Source organism: Helicoverpa zea, chromosome 18 (assembly GCF_022581195.2).
Source record: "Helicoverpa zea isolate HzStark_Cry1AcR chromosome 18, ilHelZeax1.1, whole genome shotgun sequence".
Lineage (NCBI taxonomy): Eukaryota > Metazoa > Arthropoda > Insecta > Lepidoptera > Noctuidae > Helicoverpa > Helicoverpa zea.
Genome location: NC_061469.1, coordinates 8,309,077 through 8,328,230, shown reverse-complemented (window position 1 = coordinate 8,328,230; position 19,154 = coordinate 8,309,077). Strand labels below are relative to the sequence as shown.

The following is a 19,154-nucleotide window of genomic DNA, read 5'->3' as shown; positions in this document are numbered from 1 at the left end:
TAGTCGAATATTTGTCATCTGTTGCAACACCTGTCAACACAACTCTATCAATGAAAGAAAAAGAAAATTTGTGTTCAGTGTTGCGTGTTGGAATGGAAGGTTGTCGTAGTTGTTTTGATACGAATTATGCAATAAAATTGCGATAGTCGTATGTGATTATTGTTGCGACATTCAACAAACAATGTCTCTCGATACGGACCTCATAATATCGGTGCCGCGTTCTCGTATTAATGAATTTTATTGCAAGTATCATAATTTAGTAGAAACATTTTACTGTGTCACACTGTCTGAGAATAAATCGTGTTTCGCGAATGAAAAACCTGATTATGTGTATTTCAACGTCACGTTCAACTTGAATCCAGCAGATGGAAGTTTCAATCCGAAGGAACTTGTTGGAAGAATACAGGTAAATACCATCAAGATTTTCTGTAAAATGTCAACTATTATTGTCTGTATAGTAATGCGTATGTAACAAAGGATCTATTGAATAATTAAGGCGCACCGTCATCATCATTTTTAGCAGATAAAAACATCCTATTGGGATCTAGTTTACATAAAGATTGTTATTCTCATTGTGACTTGTATGCATCAAAAAGAATGGATCAAATGTATTTTTTATGTGTGAGTGTGTAACTGGTTGATGTCTTCATTAATATTTATTTAAATATTAAGGAACATTTACATAAACACTAATTTCAATGAATGACCTCATTTCCTGGAAATACCTAATTTGTACACATCTGGTTTAGAGTGAGGTTTCAAAAAGGTTTATATAGTCTGTGATAATAGTATTGAATAATAATGGATGTAAAATTACAAATGGCCAGTAACAGTGTTATTATCTCTTGCTGTTGATGTACTGAAATGATAACATTAGTAATATGAATCATTGTTGCTAATTAGTAATGTCATTATCTTATATGATACACAGTGGTTTTGTAGCTCTGTGTAACTGGAATACTTGGAATCTTATCTTTTCTATTCACTTTACAAGAATGTAACACAAGATAACATTTCCGTTTCCAGTTCACTGGTACATAGAAAAGTATAATGTACCAACATAATTAAATTGGATTTAAAAATATATATTTTCCAAAGTATAAATAATCATACAAGATGTTATCAATTCAGTATCAATTTGCGTTGGGAATTAATAATTCTCTTGATTTGGAATTGATTGGACTTGCACACCTTGAATTTAACCAAGATGAGCCAGCACTCATTTATTTGTAGACAGACACCTAAAAATAATAACGTGAATAATTTATATAAAACTGTTTTAAAAAGAGACTAAAGTCACCGATGTATATTATTATCCTCAAGATGGCATCCAATATCCAAAGTTCTGTTTTGAATTTCATATTTTTTGTCACCCAAGATTTTTTTTCATCATGTTTGTACCCAGAAAAAAAAGTCGTGGTAGCCTAGTGGGTAAAGGACCAACCTCTCAAGTATGAGGGCGCGGGTTCGATCCCAGGTCAGGCAAGTACCAATGCAACTTTTCTAAGTTTGTATGTACTTTCTAAGTATATCTTAGACACCATTGACTGTGTTTCGGATGGCACGTTAAACTGTAGGTCCCGGCTGTCATTGAACATCCTTGGCAGTCGTTACGGGTAGTCAGAAGCCAGTAAGTCTGACACCAGTCTAACCAAGGGGTATCGGGTTGCCCGGGTAACTGGGTTGAGGAGGTCAGATAGGCAGTCGCTTCTTGTAAAGCACTGGTACTCAGCTGAATCCGGTTAGACTGGAAGCCGACCCCAACAGGATTGGGAAAAGGCTCGGAGGACATGTTTGTACCCAGTACTAGGATAAGACCTCTTCTGCTTACAAAGTTTTTTGTAAGACACACTCACAATAGATAAACTTTTTTAAGGTTCATTCTTTTTTTTCAATTTTATCTAAAATCGGGCAGTCTTATCCGTGATCTTCCTGTAAAAACTGATTAAGTTTTGAAGCTGCTTAAGCTGGCCAGGGAAATAGGTGCTTTACGAAAAAAAAAAAACAAAGTATAATCATTTAAAATACAATCTTCCTTAAAAAGTAAAAGTTATCATTTTTTTATATATCTAACTTTTTATACCTAGTCTCAGTTTTTTATCAATACACTAGCTTCTTTCACAGAATCGGCTACATTTATTCCTTTGACTTTAGGTACAAGGTTAGTTAGACAATGCTCTTCCTAGCCGTTTTTAAACGCCAAATATATAATTAGCTAAAGACCAATCACTGACAAAATCCTCCTATTTGCACACATTTTATAGAAGATCATTTTCAGGAAAGGTCTATACTTGGTTGTGCCTCGTAATAGCTCTGATTAGGTTTATTATGTTCATTGCTGAATGCTAGTGTTTGCAAACCCTGAAAAACTGTGTCAATAATAAATTAAAGAATATAATGCCACAATAACAAAATAAAACTTCATTCATGATTCAACAGCCCCTGTTTACAAAATCATCTGGGTATGCTAGAGCAAAAAAACAACAAAATCGTTAAGAGGCACTTTGAAAGACTCAGACTGAACTTTGAACAACCTAAAACATGAATTATGTTACCTATTTCAGAGTAAGTTGATTTTCAACCTACTGCTTAGTCCCTGGGAGTAATCTCAAAACTAACAACACCTTTGGATGGTATAATATTTTTATGCCAAATGAGGTGATGAAAGTTTAGTTCATATTATTTCCGGACACAATTAATTATAGCGTTGAGTGCCGTGCTCGGATGCGACACATCCAAAATGATATCGGTTGGTAGTGGCAGAGGTCAACGGTGCGCGGTTTGTTTGGGGGCCGCCCGCCGGGTGCAGTGGGCGCACAACCCGGATCTCGCGGTGCCCCGCTTCCCCTTCACTCAGCGGACTCGTGCGTGGAGGTGTGCATGCGCTTGCGCCACATGATACGCTAGTCAATAGTCTTGCCGCGAAGCACGCCGCGCTCGCACACGCGCGTGATGCCATGCGACGCGCGCACACATTAATACAATATTATGTACGCGATCGACAACTCCCAGGTGAGCGCGACTCTCATATCCTCCGTTAGGACACCTGTTGCACCGGCTAGCGCATCAGGTCTGTCCTGTGTTTACGATGCTGTTCCTTCGCGAGTTTCATAGTGAGCCGCGATATTGCTAACATCGCGTTGTAATGATGTTCATTCACGATCGGCCGATATAACGATCCCGGAAGTAGAGCCGGTTCGTTAACGTCATGTAGGTATGCTAATTATTGTATACAGTGCTCAAACAGAGGAAATGCTTAGGAATAATTTTTGAAATGTTTTGTTGTGGGTGAGTGTGTATTAATTGTGGACTTGAATGACAGTGTTCTTTACGAAAATTAAAATATTTTGCTGATGATGCACATTAAGAGACAATCGATCACAGTGGACGTAAGTGCGACTAGAACGCCAACACGTAAATTATTGTGGATGTGACTGTAGTCATCGTCATTAGGTGCTTTGCTCCGTCACGTTGCAATGTTGTTGTTTTTGTAACAGTTTGTGAAAGCAATGTTTAATTAATGTGCATGTCTTCATCTGTCGTCTGTGCGAAGTGTCGCAGGTCCGGCACTGCTCGGGTATCATGGCAAACTTTCACTTCGGCTCCGAGAGCACTGCACTGCTGATTTATACTCTTTCCTTATCTACGATATCTGATCACGGATTTAGATATAATAAATGTGAGGATGAGGACGATTCTGGGAAGCTAACGTGCTTGACCCAACGCCATTCTGATTTTTTACTACAGTTTTTGTTCTAATCGGATGTTCCAAACGTTTGTTAGTTGCTGATTCCAGCTAGAGCATCGACATTTTCAGGATGTCTTCAAACTGTTTTCTTACTTGTCAGCTTTCCATAGAAATCTTGTACACGCGAGAATACCAACGCTAAACGCTCACGGATGTTTCGCAAGTAAACAAACTGAATACAAAAGATGTCACTTTCATTTTACTTCAATATTGTGTCCATGATTTTAATACAATGTTATGTAGCGTTTGCTGCTGAGAGTTAAAAAAACCGTGACACGCGAGACACTGGGAAACCCTTGAGAAATCTCCTTTAGAAGATTATAAGTAATTTAATTAGCATCTATTGAGTTATCAGTAGACCGTGCGAATCAAAATCCCCCGTAATGACAAATAGACCAAAGATATTATTGATGACTTAAAAAAGCCTCTCTGCCAAATAAAAAAAAAACATTGGTTGATAATGAAAAGAGTGGCGTGGCACTGGTAACCTTCTAATGTTTCTTGAAACGTACCAGTATCCGGTATATGATTATGCTCTGATGTAATGAATGTCAATAGGCAGGCAGACTGAGCAATAGAGCGATACGCTATGGCACTGCGGTTTTAAGCGTAAAAAGTTCTTTGGCTGGCATTTATAAATCCATGTGACGTATCGTTATATTCCTTTCTGAACTTCAACATAAATCAGATTGGCTAGCTGACGTTGCAAACCGCGATAGCGAAAATGAGGTGGACCAAGTCTACACTTAAAAACTAATCACGTATATTGTATCATGGTCTATGTGTGCAGATTTCTATATTGCTTCACTCTCACTATTAACACGCTATTTGTTGTTAACGTTCTTGTTGGTAACGTTGTTCGTGATTCTTCTTAACGCCGTGATGGCTTCCAGTATTTCGGCAAAAAAATCCGCAACGGTAAATATCCAATGCCGAAAATATAGAAGGAATGCTCTGCTTTCTACGAAGTTCTCTCTCGAACTGTTTTACACAAAATATTTCACGGACAGTTGATCCTTTCCACGATTATGTCACGATCGCTCCATTTTTTTGTTATTGTCCCTATGGACTATCTTAGGTTTATTGTAATTAAACGTCTCTTCGCTATCTAGGGTCCTTTCCGAGAGTATGTTTCACTCCTCAGATTCAATGTTTGCCACATTGCCAATATGTATGCATACATGTATGTTCCTGCAGAATGAGAACCAACACAGTTTTGTATTTCACTAGGCACCATTTTTGGTGATAGTTACAGGATTATGTTTTTTTTTTTGGATATAATTATTATGTAGGTTTCAAAAAATATATTTAATTAATCCAAAAATATGGTTTGCTTTTTTCCAACATATAAACGAATCCACGTCATCTCTAAGCATCGAAAATGAATTTGAAATCAACTTAGTGAATGAATCGCTGCGTAGAGTGGACAAACAACAAAAAAAAAAATACTGCGAAACATCGTTATTTTTTTATAAATGGTTCCAAGTCGATACTATCAAATTCATAATTCATTGAATTATATGCATCATTCAGTAATGGACAAGATTGTGGCTTTTGTATGCGTGTTTTCTATTTTTCTACTTGTTGTTGATGATAAGTTTGAGACTGGATGTCGCCAACTCCTGCCTACGATCGTCAAATTGACTATAGCCGCATTACTCCCTAAGTACCTATTCTATGTGTAAACAACCTGACTACATTTTATTTAGATTAGTGGACCCCTAGAATGCTGTTATGGCCGGAGTTTAAAAGGCTGAAAATTATATTAAGCGAGAACATGATAGCCATTGCCTTAAATACAAAATGCTTGAATTTGCGGGGGCGGTGTTATAATTTTATGTCAATTTAATCAACAGCCTAGCCTTTACCTTCCGCAATATATATTTTGATACTCCTTCAGGATAGTATGCTTTCCTTTCTCTTTTAAAAACTAAGTAGTAAAATATCCTTTGGTCAATGTGAGTACCCCAGCGGTCTAGTGCTCGCAAGTCGGACTAATAACGGTAAGGCGTTTGATCCTCGGGTCCAGTCGAAATCGCGATGTGGATTTATGGTAACTTGCAAAAAGAAGTCCTTAAGTTGATGAATCTGTTGCACCCCATGGCGGCACGAGAAGACGTTGTCCCAGATTAGCGACTGTTATTATAATTCCTTGTCAGAGACCGTCAGGCTTGTCACGTTATAAAAGTGCTGCCCTCACAGTATGAAAATCAATCCAAAATATTGTATAAGTAGTTTTGCCTGCAAATGTATGTAAACGTATTTGTCCCCAGTTGAATTAATTTATAGTAACTCTGTCTTTAGCCGTGATAAAATCTACTGACGTCATATTCCGTTTTCATCTAATCTTGTCATTATTATTGTGAGCACAAGTCACAACATCTAACTACGTCACGAATTAATTGCAAGTTCGTGAATATCAATTAAGAACTTGAATAAAAACAACTGGCTACTTATGATCAATTGTTGTGTAGAATGGTTTATCAGTATCACAATTTAATCAATATTGGATATTGACTTTTGTACCTCACGTACGTATGAAAATGTACACAATCATAATCTGCACAGAACATAGACAATACTTTTATTATGGCAACCGAATGTTTGAGCGGAGTGCAGTTTGTATTGTGCGCGTACGTGTGTATGTGTTGTATAAAGTATGTCGCGTGCCCGCATCCTGTTCGTCGCTGACGCCACATCGCACGAGGTAGCGTGCGCCGACGTCGCCCGAATGCTCCCACCCTATTGGTTGCTGTTATCTCTTCAACAAACCAACGATAGAATTTCTCCTCTACAAACGGAACTAATTATAGGTACTCACTCACCCAGACATGACTTATCTGCAGATAGATACAGACTTGCCTTAATGTAATTGTAATAGGAAAAGCCATTACTGCCACCAATGAGCTAATACATGTTTCTTGGGAACACGAGCCATCAAATTAATCGTTTCGATGTAAGTGGGTATTGTTTTGAGTTTTCGGAATATAGAGATTCGTAATAGCGGACTGTTGTCACTGTCCCTGCATGGTGAGGTGGCTATCTTATTTCTAGCACAGCACATGCTGCGAGGTAAATCTATTTATTGATAAGTTAATCAGTAGGGAGATAGCTGTCTCTTCAGATTTTGTAAACAAAATAAATAATATCTGAATTTATATGATTGCGCAGTACGATAACCTCTGCAAATATGATATGAAGGCCTTGGTCCTACGTAATTAGAAGTTCTTTGGTTTACGTCTAAATGAGATAAAACGGTCTGTATTGACGTCAATTGTAGCAATGGATTCCACTCTTGGGACGTCAATGTAAGGGGAGAATTAAGTTTTGTGAGCAAAGTTCCTTCCTTCTATGAGCAATGTGACTAAGTTTAAAAAAATTCTGGCCCATGCCACTGAAGATCAGTAAAGAAAACAAAAGAAGCGAGCGAGGACACAGACAGACATACAAATGATGTAACATATCGAAAACAAACTTGTAAGAAAATGTAGCAGGTATGCAAAATTGAAAAAAGTCATAATCGCGAGCGAACTGGTTACGTCATTGCTTTGGAGTTTATTACTTCATATTTGAACGTGGACCTCATGGACTAGTGCAAAGCGGAAGCTTATTCGACGTTTAAGTTTGCACTGATCTGATGCAATAAAGCCTTCTAAACCAATTACATAGTTATCATCAGATCTAAAAACATTACTGAATTGAATGATTTGGTTGATTTGCACGACCTCTATGGCTAAGTGGGTCGCGAAGATTGTTTTATTCTTGCGGTCAGTCCCTGATTTTGTTGATTATTTGATAGACTAGTGAGTTGTTTTGCGAGACGTCTAGCGTGTTTCCTTCCAGATTCAAAAAGATGAAGCTGAAAAAACGTAAACAAATAGATTGCCCAACGTAAACGAGCGTGGCTAACGCAGCGGGATAATCCGATGGGGTTTTTTTGTTCTGTCTAAAATAGCGATTGCTAGTATCGAAGAAATAAGAACTGTTTTATATCAACATTGTTAACTTTTTTTGCTTCAGTTACCTAAACCTGATCTTGTTGTCAATTTAAGTTTTCACAAGTCTTGAATGTACTTAAATTGTCGGGTGCTGGGAAGATTTAGATAAACTTTTATTAATAACATGTTTGTTTGTTAAAAGTGATATACAGTAATCATTATGACCCCAAAGACGTACATCGTATGATCCGTTGACGTAACACGCACTATCGCAGGAAGCATTTAGGACGCATTTATTATATCACAGGCGTAATTAACTTGTTCATTGTTAATTACGAACAAGTTAATAAATTAACTTGTTCATTGGAGTCGTGGTGGCCTAGTGGGTAAAGGACCAGCCTCTCAAGTATGAGGGCGCGGGTTCGATCCCAGGTCAGGCAAGTACCAATGCAACTTTTCTAAGTTTGTATGTACTTTCTAAGTATATCTTAGACACCATTGGCTGTGTTTCGGATGGCACGTTAAACTGTAGGTCCCGGCTGTCATTGAACATCCTTGGCAGTCGTTACGGGTAGTCAGAAGCCAGTAAGTCTGACACCAGTCTAACCAAGGGGTATCGGGTTGCCCGGGTAACTGGGTTGAGGAGGTCAAATAGGCAGTCGCTTCTTGTAAAGCATTGGTACTCAGCTGAATCCGGTTAGACTGGAAGCCGACCCCAACATGATTGGGAAAAGGCTCGGAGGATGATGGATGAATTAACTTGTTCATTGACTAATTACAAGTAGGCTAGCATGTTATGTGTAGGTATATCATAAGTTCTGTTTCTATTAATGGTTTGTTACTTCTTAACCGCTGTTGGATTTTAATTAAGCAAGCAGATCAGGGCCTCAAATAATTTATACATAGTAGTAAAAGATGATTAAATAATAGAAGACTATACTTAACGAACCACTACAGCAAAAACCAATTAGAAATCAAATTGAAGACGCGCTCACATTTTCAAACATTTCGTTTCAACGTCAACAATATCGTTCTCTAACCGGCAACTGTAAGTTGGCTCGATTTTTTTTAGAAAGTCGCATCCGGCTCCGCGCTGTAGGCGGGGCGCTTCCGTGGCCCTGCCCGGATGTAGGCTCCCGAGACCTACTAAACTTTACCGTCTTACACGACTATACGTTTAGCCACCGATTTTCTAACAGGAACTCGCCGTGCACTAGAAAATTGACAGCCGCGTTTTATACTTGGTGTTTCGAGTTCTAATAGAGGCGTTTTGCGAGTATTGGGAAATCGTCAGCAGTGTTTGATCTTATCACTTTGTTATGCACTGTCATCAACAATAGGCATGATGACAGTAATCAAAAATCATTAAAATAATATATTTATTAAATTAAACTTGAAGCTTGGAATATAAAACGCGCATTGTTTTCTTTATTAATAATGTGATTAATATGTATTTTTATAAAATAAAATTACGAAATAAGGCAATCCGCCATGATATCTTGAACACCAATCAGAGCTCGTGACGTCATCTCTGAAAACAAATCGCGCGAAAGCGCGCGAACGTCACATTTCGTTATTGTGAACTTCCACTGCGATCTTTGTTTTTAATTAATTGTTTATAACACGAGTTATGGAGCCCGGATTTATCAAGGCAAACAGCGCTAATTTGCCTAGAATGGATATCATAATGCTGGGAGAGTTTTTGGCATCAAATAAAGATTTTTGTTCAGCTGAATTTAGAAATGTTAAAACTTCCATGTAAGTATACTAGTTTAATTAAAAAAACTTCCATTTAAGTGTATTAGTTTAATTAAAAAAACTTCTATGTTAGAATATTAGTTTAATTAAAAACAATTTTAGTTATAAATAATTCCTTAAATAAACACATACATATAAATACATGATATGAATAAAATGCGTAATATAACAGCAATGAGAGATGAAACCTAACCTCGAAATAGTTATTTACATTATAAACTATGCTAGAATCTAGAGAACTATGTAATAACTTACATCAAAGTGATCTTCACAAAAATAAAGTTGTACCCTGGGCAATATTGCTTTTGAATCTCGCCTTGCAAGTTTAAGCCACTTGTTTCGTATTTTTTTATTGTGAGGAACGTACACAAATAACTTATCAGGAGTTGTTTTGAGATGTGTTCTTACACTGGGGGACCCCACAACACCCATGCACTTTCGAATTCATATTTAATAACACAAAAAACTTAATTATTGCACGAGCGTTGTTTACTTGCGTCTTGTAATTTCAGTCGTGACGTCACAAGTGACGACATGACACTGACAAGCGTTTTCGCGCCGGATTCAAAGTGGACAGAGAAAAATGCAATTATTTGATAAAAAAACTTCGCATTTTCTTAAAATTAATAATTTTTCATATAAAATAGACGTATACCTACATCATACAAAGGAATTTAAAAATTTGTCATCATGCCTATTACTAAGTTGATATGAATTTATTTTCCAAGTGTCAGTGGTGATTACAGATCACAGTTTTCTGTTATTTTATTATTTACACGATTACTCCCTAATCTTTCATTCTCAATCTGATATTTTATCCACCTACCTACATGTCTTAATCGAAACCAAAATCTAGATTTGTATTTTAGTTTCTCAGCCAACTAGGTCTCGACGCGGATCTTGCGAGTATGACTAACCGCTATTTTGTCCGTACATTATTAAGTAAATTTTCTAACTGTAATGGACCTGCCATTTGCGAAATGATCTAGGTTTATTTTTTAAATTTTTATTGAGAAATACTTTTGTTAATTTAAGAATAATGTATTGGAACCGGTACGACCGACAGTTGCGCACACGCTAAAGGTCAATGATCATCTGTAGATCCGCTTCGGCGCCCTCGTGACCCTGTGGTGAGCCCGTGTCGGTCGCGGTAATATCAAATTTGCTTATTGATCGATAATCATCACTCACAAGCTCACTTAACATTTTCGGATTCCCTTGAACGTCGCCTCGATGTCGTGCAAAATAATTAAAATTGCAAATATTTATGTCATTCAAGCTATTTTGTGACTTTATAGTCAAAAGTTTAGAGATCACAATAACTTCGAAGATCCGTTAAAGCGACTGCTCACCTTGCAAAGCCAATCTTAGAAAATGCTCAACTGCATTCTCGTCACATCCGGCATAAAAGCAAGTCACAGTCATAATTATGATGTGAAAGGATAGATTAGATTTGCTATTAGCCCTACTTATTTATACGAGTTTGCTCGTGTAATAATGGACTTTATGTTCTGTAATATCAGTTATTATGAAAGGGTTTAAAGTTCAATTTCAAATCAATAAGACCAGTCATTTTGAAATTCATAATTCGTTTCAATTCCCGTTATCTTATCACAAAAGGAATTAAATCAAGCATTTTGACAGTGCGGCATTGTTTTTTTTTTCTTATTACATATCAGATGTGGCCGTTCATGTTTTGTAGTACCAAAAACAGACACTTCATGCTAAATACGGTGGTATTGTTCCAGAAATATGTGGAGTCATCTCTTGGATGGGGTGGCGAGCGCGGCGAAGACTCCAGCTATGACTCGGAGTGTGAGGACGAGAGCGCTCACCGTGCGGCCTCCCGGACTCCCTCCGACACCCTCGCGGCGGAGTTCGCTGAATACGTCACCCTGACACCGCCGCAACCTAGCCAGGTAACATTCGCAGCATATGTGACTATGATTTTCAACCTTAGCGACAGTCAAATAAACAGCCTTGATTGGGGCTTTGGGAGTTGATAGGACTCACCATGACCGCAAAAATAACAAGAGTTGCCACATGTTCCATTTGTCAGTTGTGTCCATTGCCTGTCCCCAAAACAATGGTTTCAAAATACATAAAAAGTATGTCTCCTATTGACGAAACAGTTTATGTAACGACGGACTTTTAATAAGAGATGCGTAGCAGTGTCAATAGTGTGACGTATACGTTACCGATCTACATGTTCAACAAACTCGTAGTGGGTTTTCCCCCATTACAAAACTTGGTTAATGCTTTTGGGCTCTTCCGGTAATACCGACCGTTGTTAACTCATATGTTTCGTGTTTACCATGTGATTGATTGATCTATTTTTTTTTTTGAAAGCTAGTGGAATATTCTATAAAGCTTTTGTTTGTTTAGGCAAAGATCGAGTTCGCAGTGAAGTTGGGTTACTCGGAGCGGTTGGCGCGGACGGCGCTGCAGAGACTGGGCCCGGACCCGCCGTGCAACGAGCTGCTGGCGGAGCTGATCAAGCTCGCGGCCAAGCAGCCCCCCCGCGCGCCGTCGCCCGCGCCCCTCCCCGACCCCGAGCTGCCGCCCGAGCGCGCGCCGCTCCGACACATCGTCATAGACGGCAGCAATGTCGCTATGAGGTATGCTTCCTAACTACATCATTGACTACGATACTCGACATTTGGCTGTTGTATACATATTTAAGATTTAGGCATTAGCACTTTTTCAAGTTGGATTACTGCGCTTCCATGATAGTCAAATTATTTTAATGGTATAAAAATATTTGCCAAATACTAAAATAATTAAAAAGTAAGGGTTACTTTAGTATTGAAAAGACTTTGTTTATTGTAAATAATCTTAATAAGTACATATTAGATAAACAATTCACGCGCGTTCAACGGTATACGTGTCTATCAATCATCCCCAAGTTCCGGTTGATAAGTAGTATTGTGTATATCTTATCATAACGATAGTGTATTATTATAGTTCGGCCGTTCAGAGAATGCGTTCCTGACACCTATCAGTTAGTCAGGACTAGTGATGGGCACAACATAACACTGAGTTCGTTACCGTTCCCCCAAAATAAACCGCCGCATTATTTTAAGATTATTTTCGTTTTAAATTGGCGGAATCATTTAAAATTTATATTTTAGTTATTTAAGTGGAAACCAAAAAAAGGTAATATTCATATAATAAAATCGTTTTATTTATTCTTTGTTACAAAGTTACAATCTGTATTTCTATGCAATAAAGTAAGTACATTGAATTGAATGTGCGTACAGAATGTTAATCAGACTCCGATTCGCTTGAGGAGGTGGTGTCTTCATCATCATCTTCGCCTACGTGTATATTAGGTATTATCAATAACAGAATCAATCCTGATATCTCGGTCAAAATCTTCCAAAATCAGGTTTTTAGAGCTCTACCTCACTGGGACGCCATGGCGACGTCGCCAGCGGCACAGGTCTGGCTACTTCTGGCATCCAAATGTCGCCAAGTCGAGTGGCCATGGCGTCTCGACAGTCAATTGTTTACGTTGTCGCTCAAGAAATTGCAAGCTGACTGGCGACCACATTGGCGACTGTGTGAGGGAGGTGCGCTTTACCGTGTACATTATAGTGGCTACTGTGGCCACGTCGCCAAGTTGCCACGGTAGCCAGAAGCCACATAGGGAACTGTAGCTCGTTGCCACGCCTCCAATTTGGCGACGTTACCAAACCGTCGCCAAGTGAGTTAGGTTCCATACATTTCAATACTAACTGCTTGGATACGTAGCCGGCGACGTCGCCATTGGCGTCCTAATGAGGCAGGGCACTTAGTCTTAGCGCACGAAACGACAACAAATGACTATTTAGCGTCACAAAATGACGGCCCATGATGCCATTTGGGGTTACCATTTTCAACCTAAATATAAAAATGCTACTTTCTTTCGCGCGTTCAGTTTGATCATAGTTTTATTTTTATATTTCATAAAAGTTATCCTATAGTCCATTATTTTCAAATTCTTAAAAAGAAAAACAAAACGTATTATTTTATATTATAAGTACCTATAACTGTATAAGAACCATCAACCAGAACAGATTACGATACTTGCCTGTTATTTTTAGCACAGCACTACAAATATAAAGCGCTGACATAACCTTGTAATAGCGCAGTATAGATTTAGAAAAATATTGTTTACCAAGTTATTTGACACTCAATTTGGCACAAAATTACAACATTCATTGATTATTATTGATATAATAATGTTGTTTTAATGCTCAACAATTGTTAAAACGATAAACAACCAGCAAAAATATTTTTATCGTACTGCAACGCCATTACAAAGTTACGTCGTCAGTTCAATCGCGATGTGTCAGAAACGCATTCTCTGAGCGGCCGAACATAATAGTGTTTCATTCTAACCTAATTATATAAGTTGTGGCGTACTTTATATTTTATACTGGACCTCCTTATCTCCAGCCATGGCAACAAGGAGGTGTTCTCGTGCCGCGGTATCGAGATCTGCGTGGAGTGGTTCCGCGCGCGCGGACACCGCGAGATCACCGCCTTCGTGCCCAAGTGGCGCAAGGAGTCCTCGCGCCCCAACAACCCCATCGCCGAGCGAGACGCGCTCGAGCGCCTCGAGCGAGACCGCGTGCTCGTCTACACGCCCAGCCGCCTGCTCGGCGGCAAGCGCCTCGTCTGCTACGACGACCGCTACATCCTGCGCCTGGCAGCCGAGACCGACGGCATCGTCGTCTCCAACGACAACTACCGCGACCTTGCCGCCGAGAACCCTGACTTCCGAAAGGTAGTCGAGGAGCGACTGCTTATGTACTCGTTCGTCAACGACCGGTTTATGCCACCCGACGACCCGCTCGGTCGGTCCGGTCCCACGCTCGACGCGTTCCTGCGAGCACCGGCGACGCGCGCCGACCCGCCGCCCGCGTGTCCGTACGGCCGCAAGTGCACGTACGGTAATAAGTGTAAGTTCCACCACCCGGAGCGAGCCGGGCGGCCGCAGAAGTCCGTCGCGGAGAAACTGTCGGAGCGCGCCGCCAGGACGCTCCGCGAGCGCGACCTGCACACCATGAGCCTGCCGCCCGGCGGCCGCCCCGCCGATGTCAAGAAGCAGTTGGCTCGCGCGCAGTCCGCCGCGCCGCGACTCGCCGACGCCACGCTCGCCACGCACTTCGACCGCGCGCAGCTGCAGGTAGCCGGGCCGTCGCAGCCGCTGGCGTCGGCCGGGCCGCCGCCCGACGTCAACCCGCACCGCAAGCTGGCGCGCCAGCTCACTCTGAACCCGGCGTGCGACCCGCGCCTGCAGCAGCACGCGCTGGCGGCGCGCGTGGCCAGCGCGCCGGGCGGGGCGGTGGGCGCGGCGGGCGGGCTGGCTGCAGCCGGCGGGCTGGGTGCGGCGGGAGCACTAGCGCCGCTGGGAGCTCCGTGCGTGTCGGACGGCGCGCTGCAGCACTGGGACGCGCGGCGCCGCATGCACTACCACCTGGCGGGCATCTTCCCGGAGGCGCAGGTGGCGCAGGCGATGGCGGCGTACCCCGAGGAGACGGACGCGCAGACCATGTGCGCCATCATCCTGGCGCGCTACCGCCCCAGCGAGGCGCGCGTGCCGCACTGAACGCACGCACGAACGGAACTCCTCAACTTTCACTGCCAGTTTTTTGTAAAAACCGGAACAGTGGAGATCTCTGATCCTGACCGATCGAGCTGAGACGGATTCCAGATAAAACGCGACGGCCCAGAAGAAATGACAATGAACACCGGAAAGCGGGCCGTCGCCGAACGAGACGAGCGTGGCGCTCACATGTCACTGTCACTGAAAAATAGGCATTTATTTTTGTACATATTCTATGATTTCTGACATACGCTTCTGAGAAGTGTATGCTGATATTTAATAATAATTATTAAATAGTTTCTAGAGATGTACAAATACATACTTTATGTACAGTTGAATAATTTCTGTTTGACTAGAATGGTATTTTTTCCTTTTTATTTTCATTCCTGTAATCTTCCAGTGAATAATTTCACAATTTATTATATAGTCTATTAAAAATGTTATATGTTGTTAAGGTAAGTTAAGACGACTTACTACATAATTTAATACTATGGATTTAAATAGCTAAAAATGTGATCATATTTAAATCATTATTTGGTACCATGTACCAATTATTATTTTGATACTTATATAGTTTATGACATTGTGCATAAATATACATAATATTCTTTACAAAGTTTATTTAGATAAAGTTATGATGATTTTGTATTAAAATGCATGTTATCACAATTTGTTGTCATATGAATGTACTTAGATTAAATTGCACCATGGTTATGGCTACATTCAAGTACTTGAGGGCACATCTAGAACCTCTTGACATTATTGTTTACTATCTTGTTTAGGTTAAGTTTAGGTATAAGCAATGGCCAGCTATAATTGACTAATTTAGTCATTATTGTAGGTTTGACATTGAACAAATCTGTTGTTTGATTTTTATTAAATTGAACTGTTAAAAACTTAAATGCAATGCATAAATTGAAAATGTAAGATACATATATCTACTCTCCATGCAATACTTCATAGAATGATAGTTGTTAGATTTGTATAGATTCATTTTATGGAGTATGGCATGATATTATAATTAGTTAATCAAATTTCACCTGAAACCTTTGACTACAAAGGCTCATAAGTACATTTTGATTACAAGTTATGAAACAAACTAAATGTGTGACTAGGTTGTTGTTAGGAAAAGGTTTAAGGTAAAATTTGATAGTAATGAGAAGTGTTAAGGGATTGCTTCAATTTATTTGCATAACATTAAAGGTCATCCCAAACATTTCTGATTGCTGTAATACATTCCTTGTGGAATGTTTAACATTATGTGTCTATTGTGACATTATAGTTATTAATATTAAAATTATAAAATAAATCATCTCTTTTATTATTAGAATTATTTATTTCTTTTTCACCCTATCAGGATTATTTGATATCCTCTTCAATATCATTTTCATGTACGCTTTACTGTCCTTTTGTTTTGGTTTTTCAGAGAATTCTATAAAGTCTTGTCCTATGAACTTAGTTGGTTGCTTAACATTTTCTGAAGCATTTGGCACAAATACTCGATTTTTCTTACTAGTTCTATACAAGAATTGAAAGGTAGTCACTTCACTGGCTTTCGAAACTTCTATGTCCATTTTCTCTGCTATTGCCTTATTTTCTACTTCAATCTTATTGGCTTTCTTAAGATCATTGCTCAGTTTAGGTTTTGGATGATTTTTAGCTAATTCAACTATTACTTTAGTAACATCTGATAGGCTGTTGCATTTTATACCTAAGCAACTTGTTGGTACACCAAAATATATTCTTGTGACATTCCTCAAGTCATTGAGACATAGAACAGGTATATCTTTTGTTCTGCACATTTCTAATATAGGTTGTACTATCATTCTTGGGTTTATTTTAGCTTCTATGATGATAGCCGCACATTGTTTGTTTTGTACAGCTTCAGTACATTCTCTTATGCCAAGTAGGAGACCATCAACTTTTCTGAAAATAAACTTTATATGAGCATATAAATAAATCTAAATATTGATAGAATGAGATTATTTAAAACGAAAGTCTGTGTTACTATGAAATTATGTTAAAAAAATATTATTTAATATACATCATATTTATTGCTTTTTAAATAAAATAAAAGAATGCTTTATTACTTAAGCTGTGGTGGTTTTGGACGTTTCTCCTTGGGGATTTGTTTTAAAGTCTTCCAATGAGGTTTTTTGAACTCTGGTATGTCTATTTTATGTTTTTTCAACGTAGATTCAAGTCTCTTTCCCTCGTCTTCGGTTATCTCCGGCCTAAAACTCATTTATTTATAGTATTCATATAAAAACACTATAAAATAGCCAACGGGTGCAGCACAACTTACCAAAACACTGGATCGGGTCTACATAACACGTTCTTTATACTTTTCTTTAGTTTTCCTTTACTGATAGTGTTTTTCTTTTTTGGAAGAGTAGCAGCTTCCATGTTATTTGCTTAAACTATGTTATTTATGAGTGATAATCAGATATTTTGTGTCTTATTATTACAAAAAGACAACATAACCTCAAAAATCGAAACTGTCGTCAAGTCAACGCGATGTTTATGACACTTATTTCAAATTGTCAGGATTGTCAGTGTCAAAGGTAATAATACCACAATGATACCACAGATCATCAGGCGGGGCCAGCAGGGCCAAGGTCTGCCGGGGCTGCAGGATTTTTTGAACCTACGACGAGCCTACGACGGAACACGACGGTTTTTAGTCAGTAAGAGTCTGACACTCCCTCACCGCTGCTAACCCATAGCGGGAGGGGTCATTTGATGATTTTTGATGTTGTTAAAAAAAAAACGGTTGTCTGTAAATTCGGTTTACTGACGATAGTCAAACGTGACAACGTCATAAGAAATTGATCGTCAGATGTCGAACGCTGCCGAAAGCGGAGGCCGATCGTGCCTCCTTGTCTCTCGTTGCGTGCTCTCGCTTGCACTTCAAGCCGTAAACGGAACGCCTCAGAGCGAGGTAACGCCGCATGAGTCATGTTTTTTCGTGCGTGCAGCCGGCCCCATCGATTTGTAAGACGTTGTCACGTCAAAAAGACCACAGATCATCACAGCTTATTGCGTGAATCCTTATCGTGATTGACGGCATTCTGAAAACCTGAAATCCAAAGGGCTCAAGAAGGAAGAATCTAAGGTCAACCTACCTACTCTCTTGGAAAAAAGTAACACGAAAGACACGGTAATCTGAAGTCTGAAGAGGAAAATGAACCACGAATGGTAGCCAAATGTGCGGTTTCAATTCCAGGCCAGAGAAATGAAATTTTTCGTTTATATTCATCAGTTACCCATATTTTAGTTATTCAGACATAAATGTCAAGGAAAACATTGTGATGAAACCTGTATCTTCGTACAAACCACCTGGGGCCCGATTCTCCTAATTTTACTTAAGCGGCATACGATTCACATTCGACTGCAATCCAATCGCGACTCGATTACCTACGATTGAAGCGTATGTGGCTTTCCGCTATTTTTTCTTTGAAATAAACGTTTTTATCCTTTTCTGTCATTCAATAATGAATCATTTTGTCTGCAACTGATTTGCGATTGCAATATGATTGTAGAACAAACTACCGTTTAGACCAAAATCACCAAAATAGCAGACCAATCGCAAACCAATCGAATGTCGTTGGATTGCGATTGGTCTTATATTGGTAGCAGAATGCCCGATATGGTTAAAACTGCTATTGCGATCATATTGCGATTCGATTTCTATTCAATTTTGACATTATTAACTTAGGAGAATCGGGCCCCTGAACTCGTAGACCCGAATTGAGCAAGCGCATTGTTTTTATTCCTTCTCTATAAGGGAAGGTTGTGCCCAACAATTAATAAGGCTGATGATGATTACATAGCCTGCAAATATTGTTTTGATAATAGTGAAATAGAAGCAAAACTAAATTTTGGCCGATATTCCACCTACTGGTAAAGGTCTTTATTTCATCATTTTTTTTCCCTTCTGAAAATTTTCGGTTGGGATACAACATAGGCAATAGGGCCGTCAGGTATTTACCTAAGTACCTACATCGACCAACCTACCCCTGACAACGAACCACGAGGTTTGGGCTAGTATGAAAAATTACGATCTACATAAAACATTTATTAGGTTTCTCTGTCCATGGAACATTATTAGATAGGT

The 19,154-nt window shown here is 39.4% G+C and overlaps 2 protein-coding genes and 1 long non-coding RNA gene across 5 annotated transcripts; 1 reads left to right on the top strand and 2 right to left on the bottom strand.

Annotated features, from left to right (window-relative positions):
- The first annotated feature begins 52 nt into the window (after nucleotides 1–52).
- LOC124638833 (probable ribonuclease ZC3H12B) lies at nucleotides 53–16,367 on the top strand. Of its 3 annotated transcripts, none has more exons than XM_047175952.1 (4): nucleotides 53–406; nucleotides 11,193–11,363; nucleotides 11,830–12,062; nucleotides 13,885–16,367. In XM_047175952.1, the coding sequence occupies exons 1-4, from the start codon at nucleotides 182–184 to the stop codon at nucleotides 15,038–15,040; spliced, it is 1,785 nt and encodes a 594-aa protein (XP_047031908.1). In that variant the 5' UTR covers nucleotides 53–181; the 3' UTR covers nucleotides 15,041–16,367. The 3 variants fall into 3 exon arrangements, with proteins under 3 accessions (XP_047031908.1, XP_047031910.1, XP_047031909.1); XM_047175954.1 differs by lacking the exon at nucleotides 53–406 and adding an exon at nucleotides 2,187–3,012; XM_047175953.1 differs by lacking the exon at nucleotides 53–406 and adding an exon at nucleotides 3,227–3,389.
- Nucleotides 11,017–11,813, bottom strand: LOC124638838. Its single transcript, XR_006985408.1, has 2 exons — nucleotides 11,458–11,813; nucleotides 11,017–11,355 (listed from the first exon to the last, which is right to left on the bottom strand). It is a non-coding gene; the product is annotated as an uncharacterized LOC124638838 (long non-coding RNA).
- LOC124638836 lies at nucleotides 16,354–17,575 on the bottom strand. Its single transcript, XM_047175959.1, has 3 exons — nucleotides 17,343–17,575; nucleotides 17,128–17,271; nucleotides 16,354–16,963 (listed from the first exon to the last, which is right to left on the bottom strand). The coding sequence occupies exons 1-3, from the start codon at nucleotides 17,441–17,443 to the stop codon at nucleotides 16,372–16,374; spliced, it is 837 nt and encodes a 278-aa protein (XP_047031915.1). The 5' UTR covers nucleotides 17,444–17,575; the 3' UTR covers nucleotides 16,354–16,371.
- Nucleotides 17,576–19,154: the final 1,579 nt, after the last annotated feature.

Coding starts and splice junctions, on each gene's coding strand:
- LOC124638833 (XM_047175952.1), top strand. CDS start 182: ATGTCTCTCGATACGGACCTCATAATATCGGTGCCGCGTTCTCGTATT. Junction 407..11,192: donor AACTTGTTGGAAGAATACAG/GTAAATACCATC, acceptor GTATTGTTCCAG/AAATATGTGGAGTCATCTCT. Junction 12,063..13,884: donor GGCAGCAATGTCGCTATGAG/GTATGCTTCCTA, acceptor CCTTATCTCCAG/CCATGGCAACAAGGAGGTGT.
- LOC124638836 (XM_047175959.1), bottom strand. CDS start 17,443: ATGGAAGCTGCTACTCTTCCAAAAAAGAAAAACACTATCAGTAAAGGA. Junction 17,272..17,342: donor AGACCCGATCCAGTGTTTTG/GTAAGTTGTGCT, acceptor AATGAGTTTTAG/GCCGGAGATAACCGAAGACG. Junction 16,964..17,127: donor CCAAAACCACCACAGCTTAA/GTAATAAAGCAT, acceptor GTTTATTTTCAG/AAAAGTTGATGGTCTCCTAC.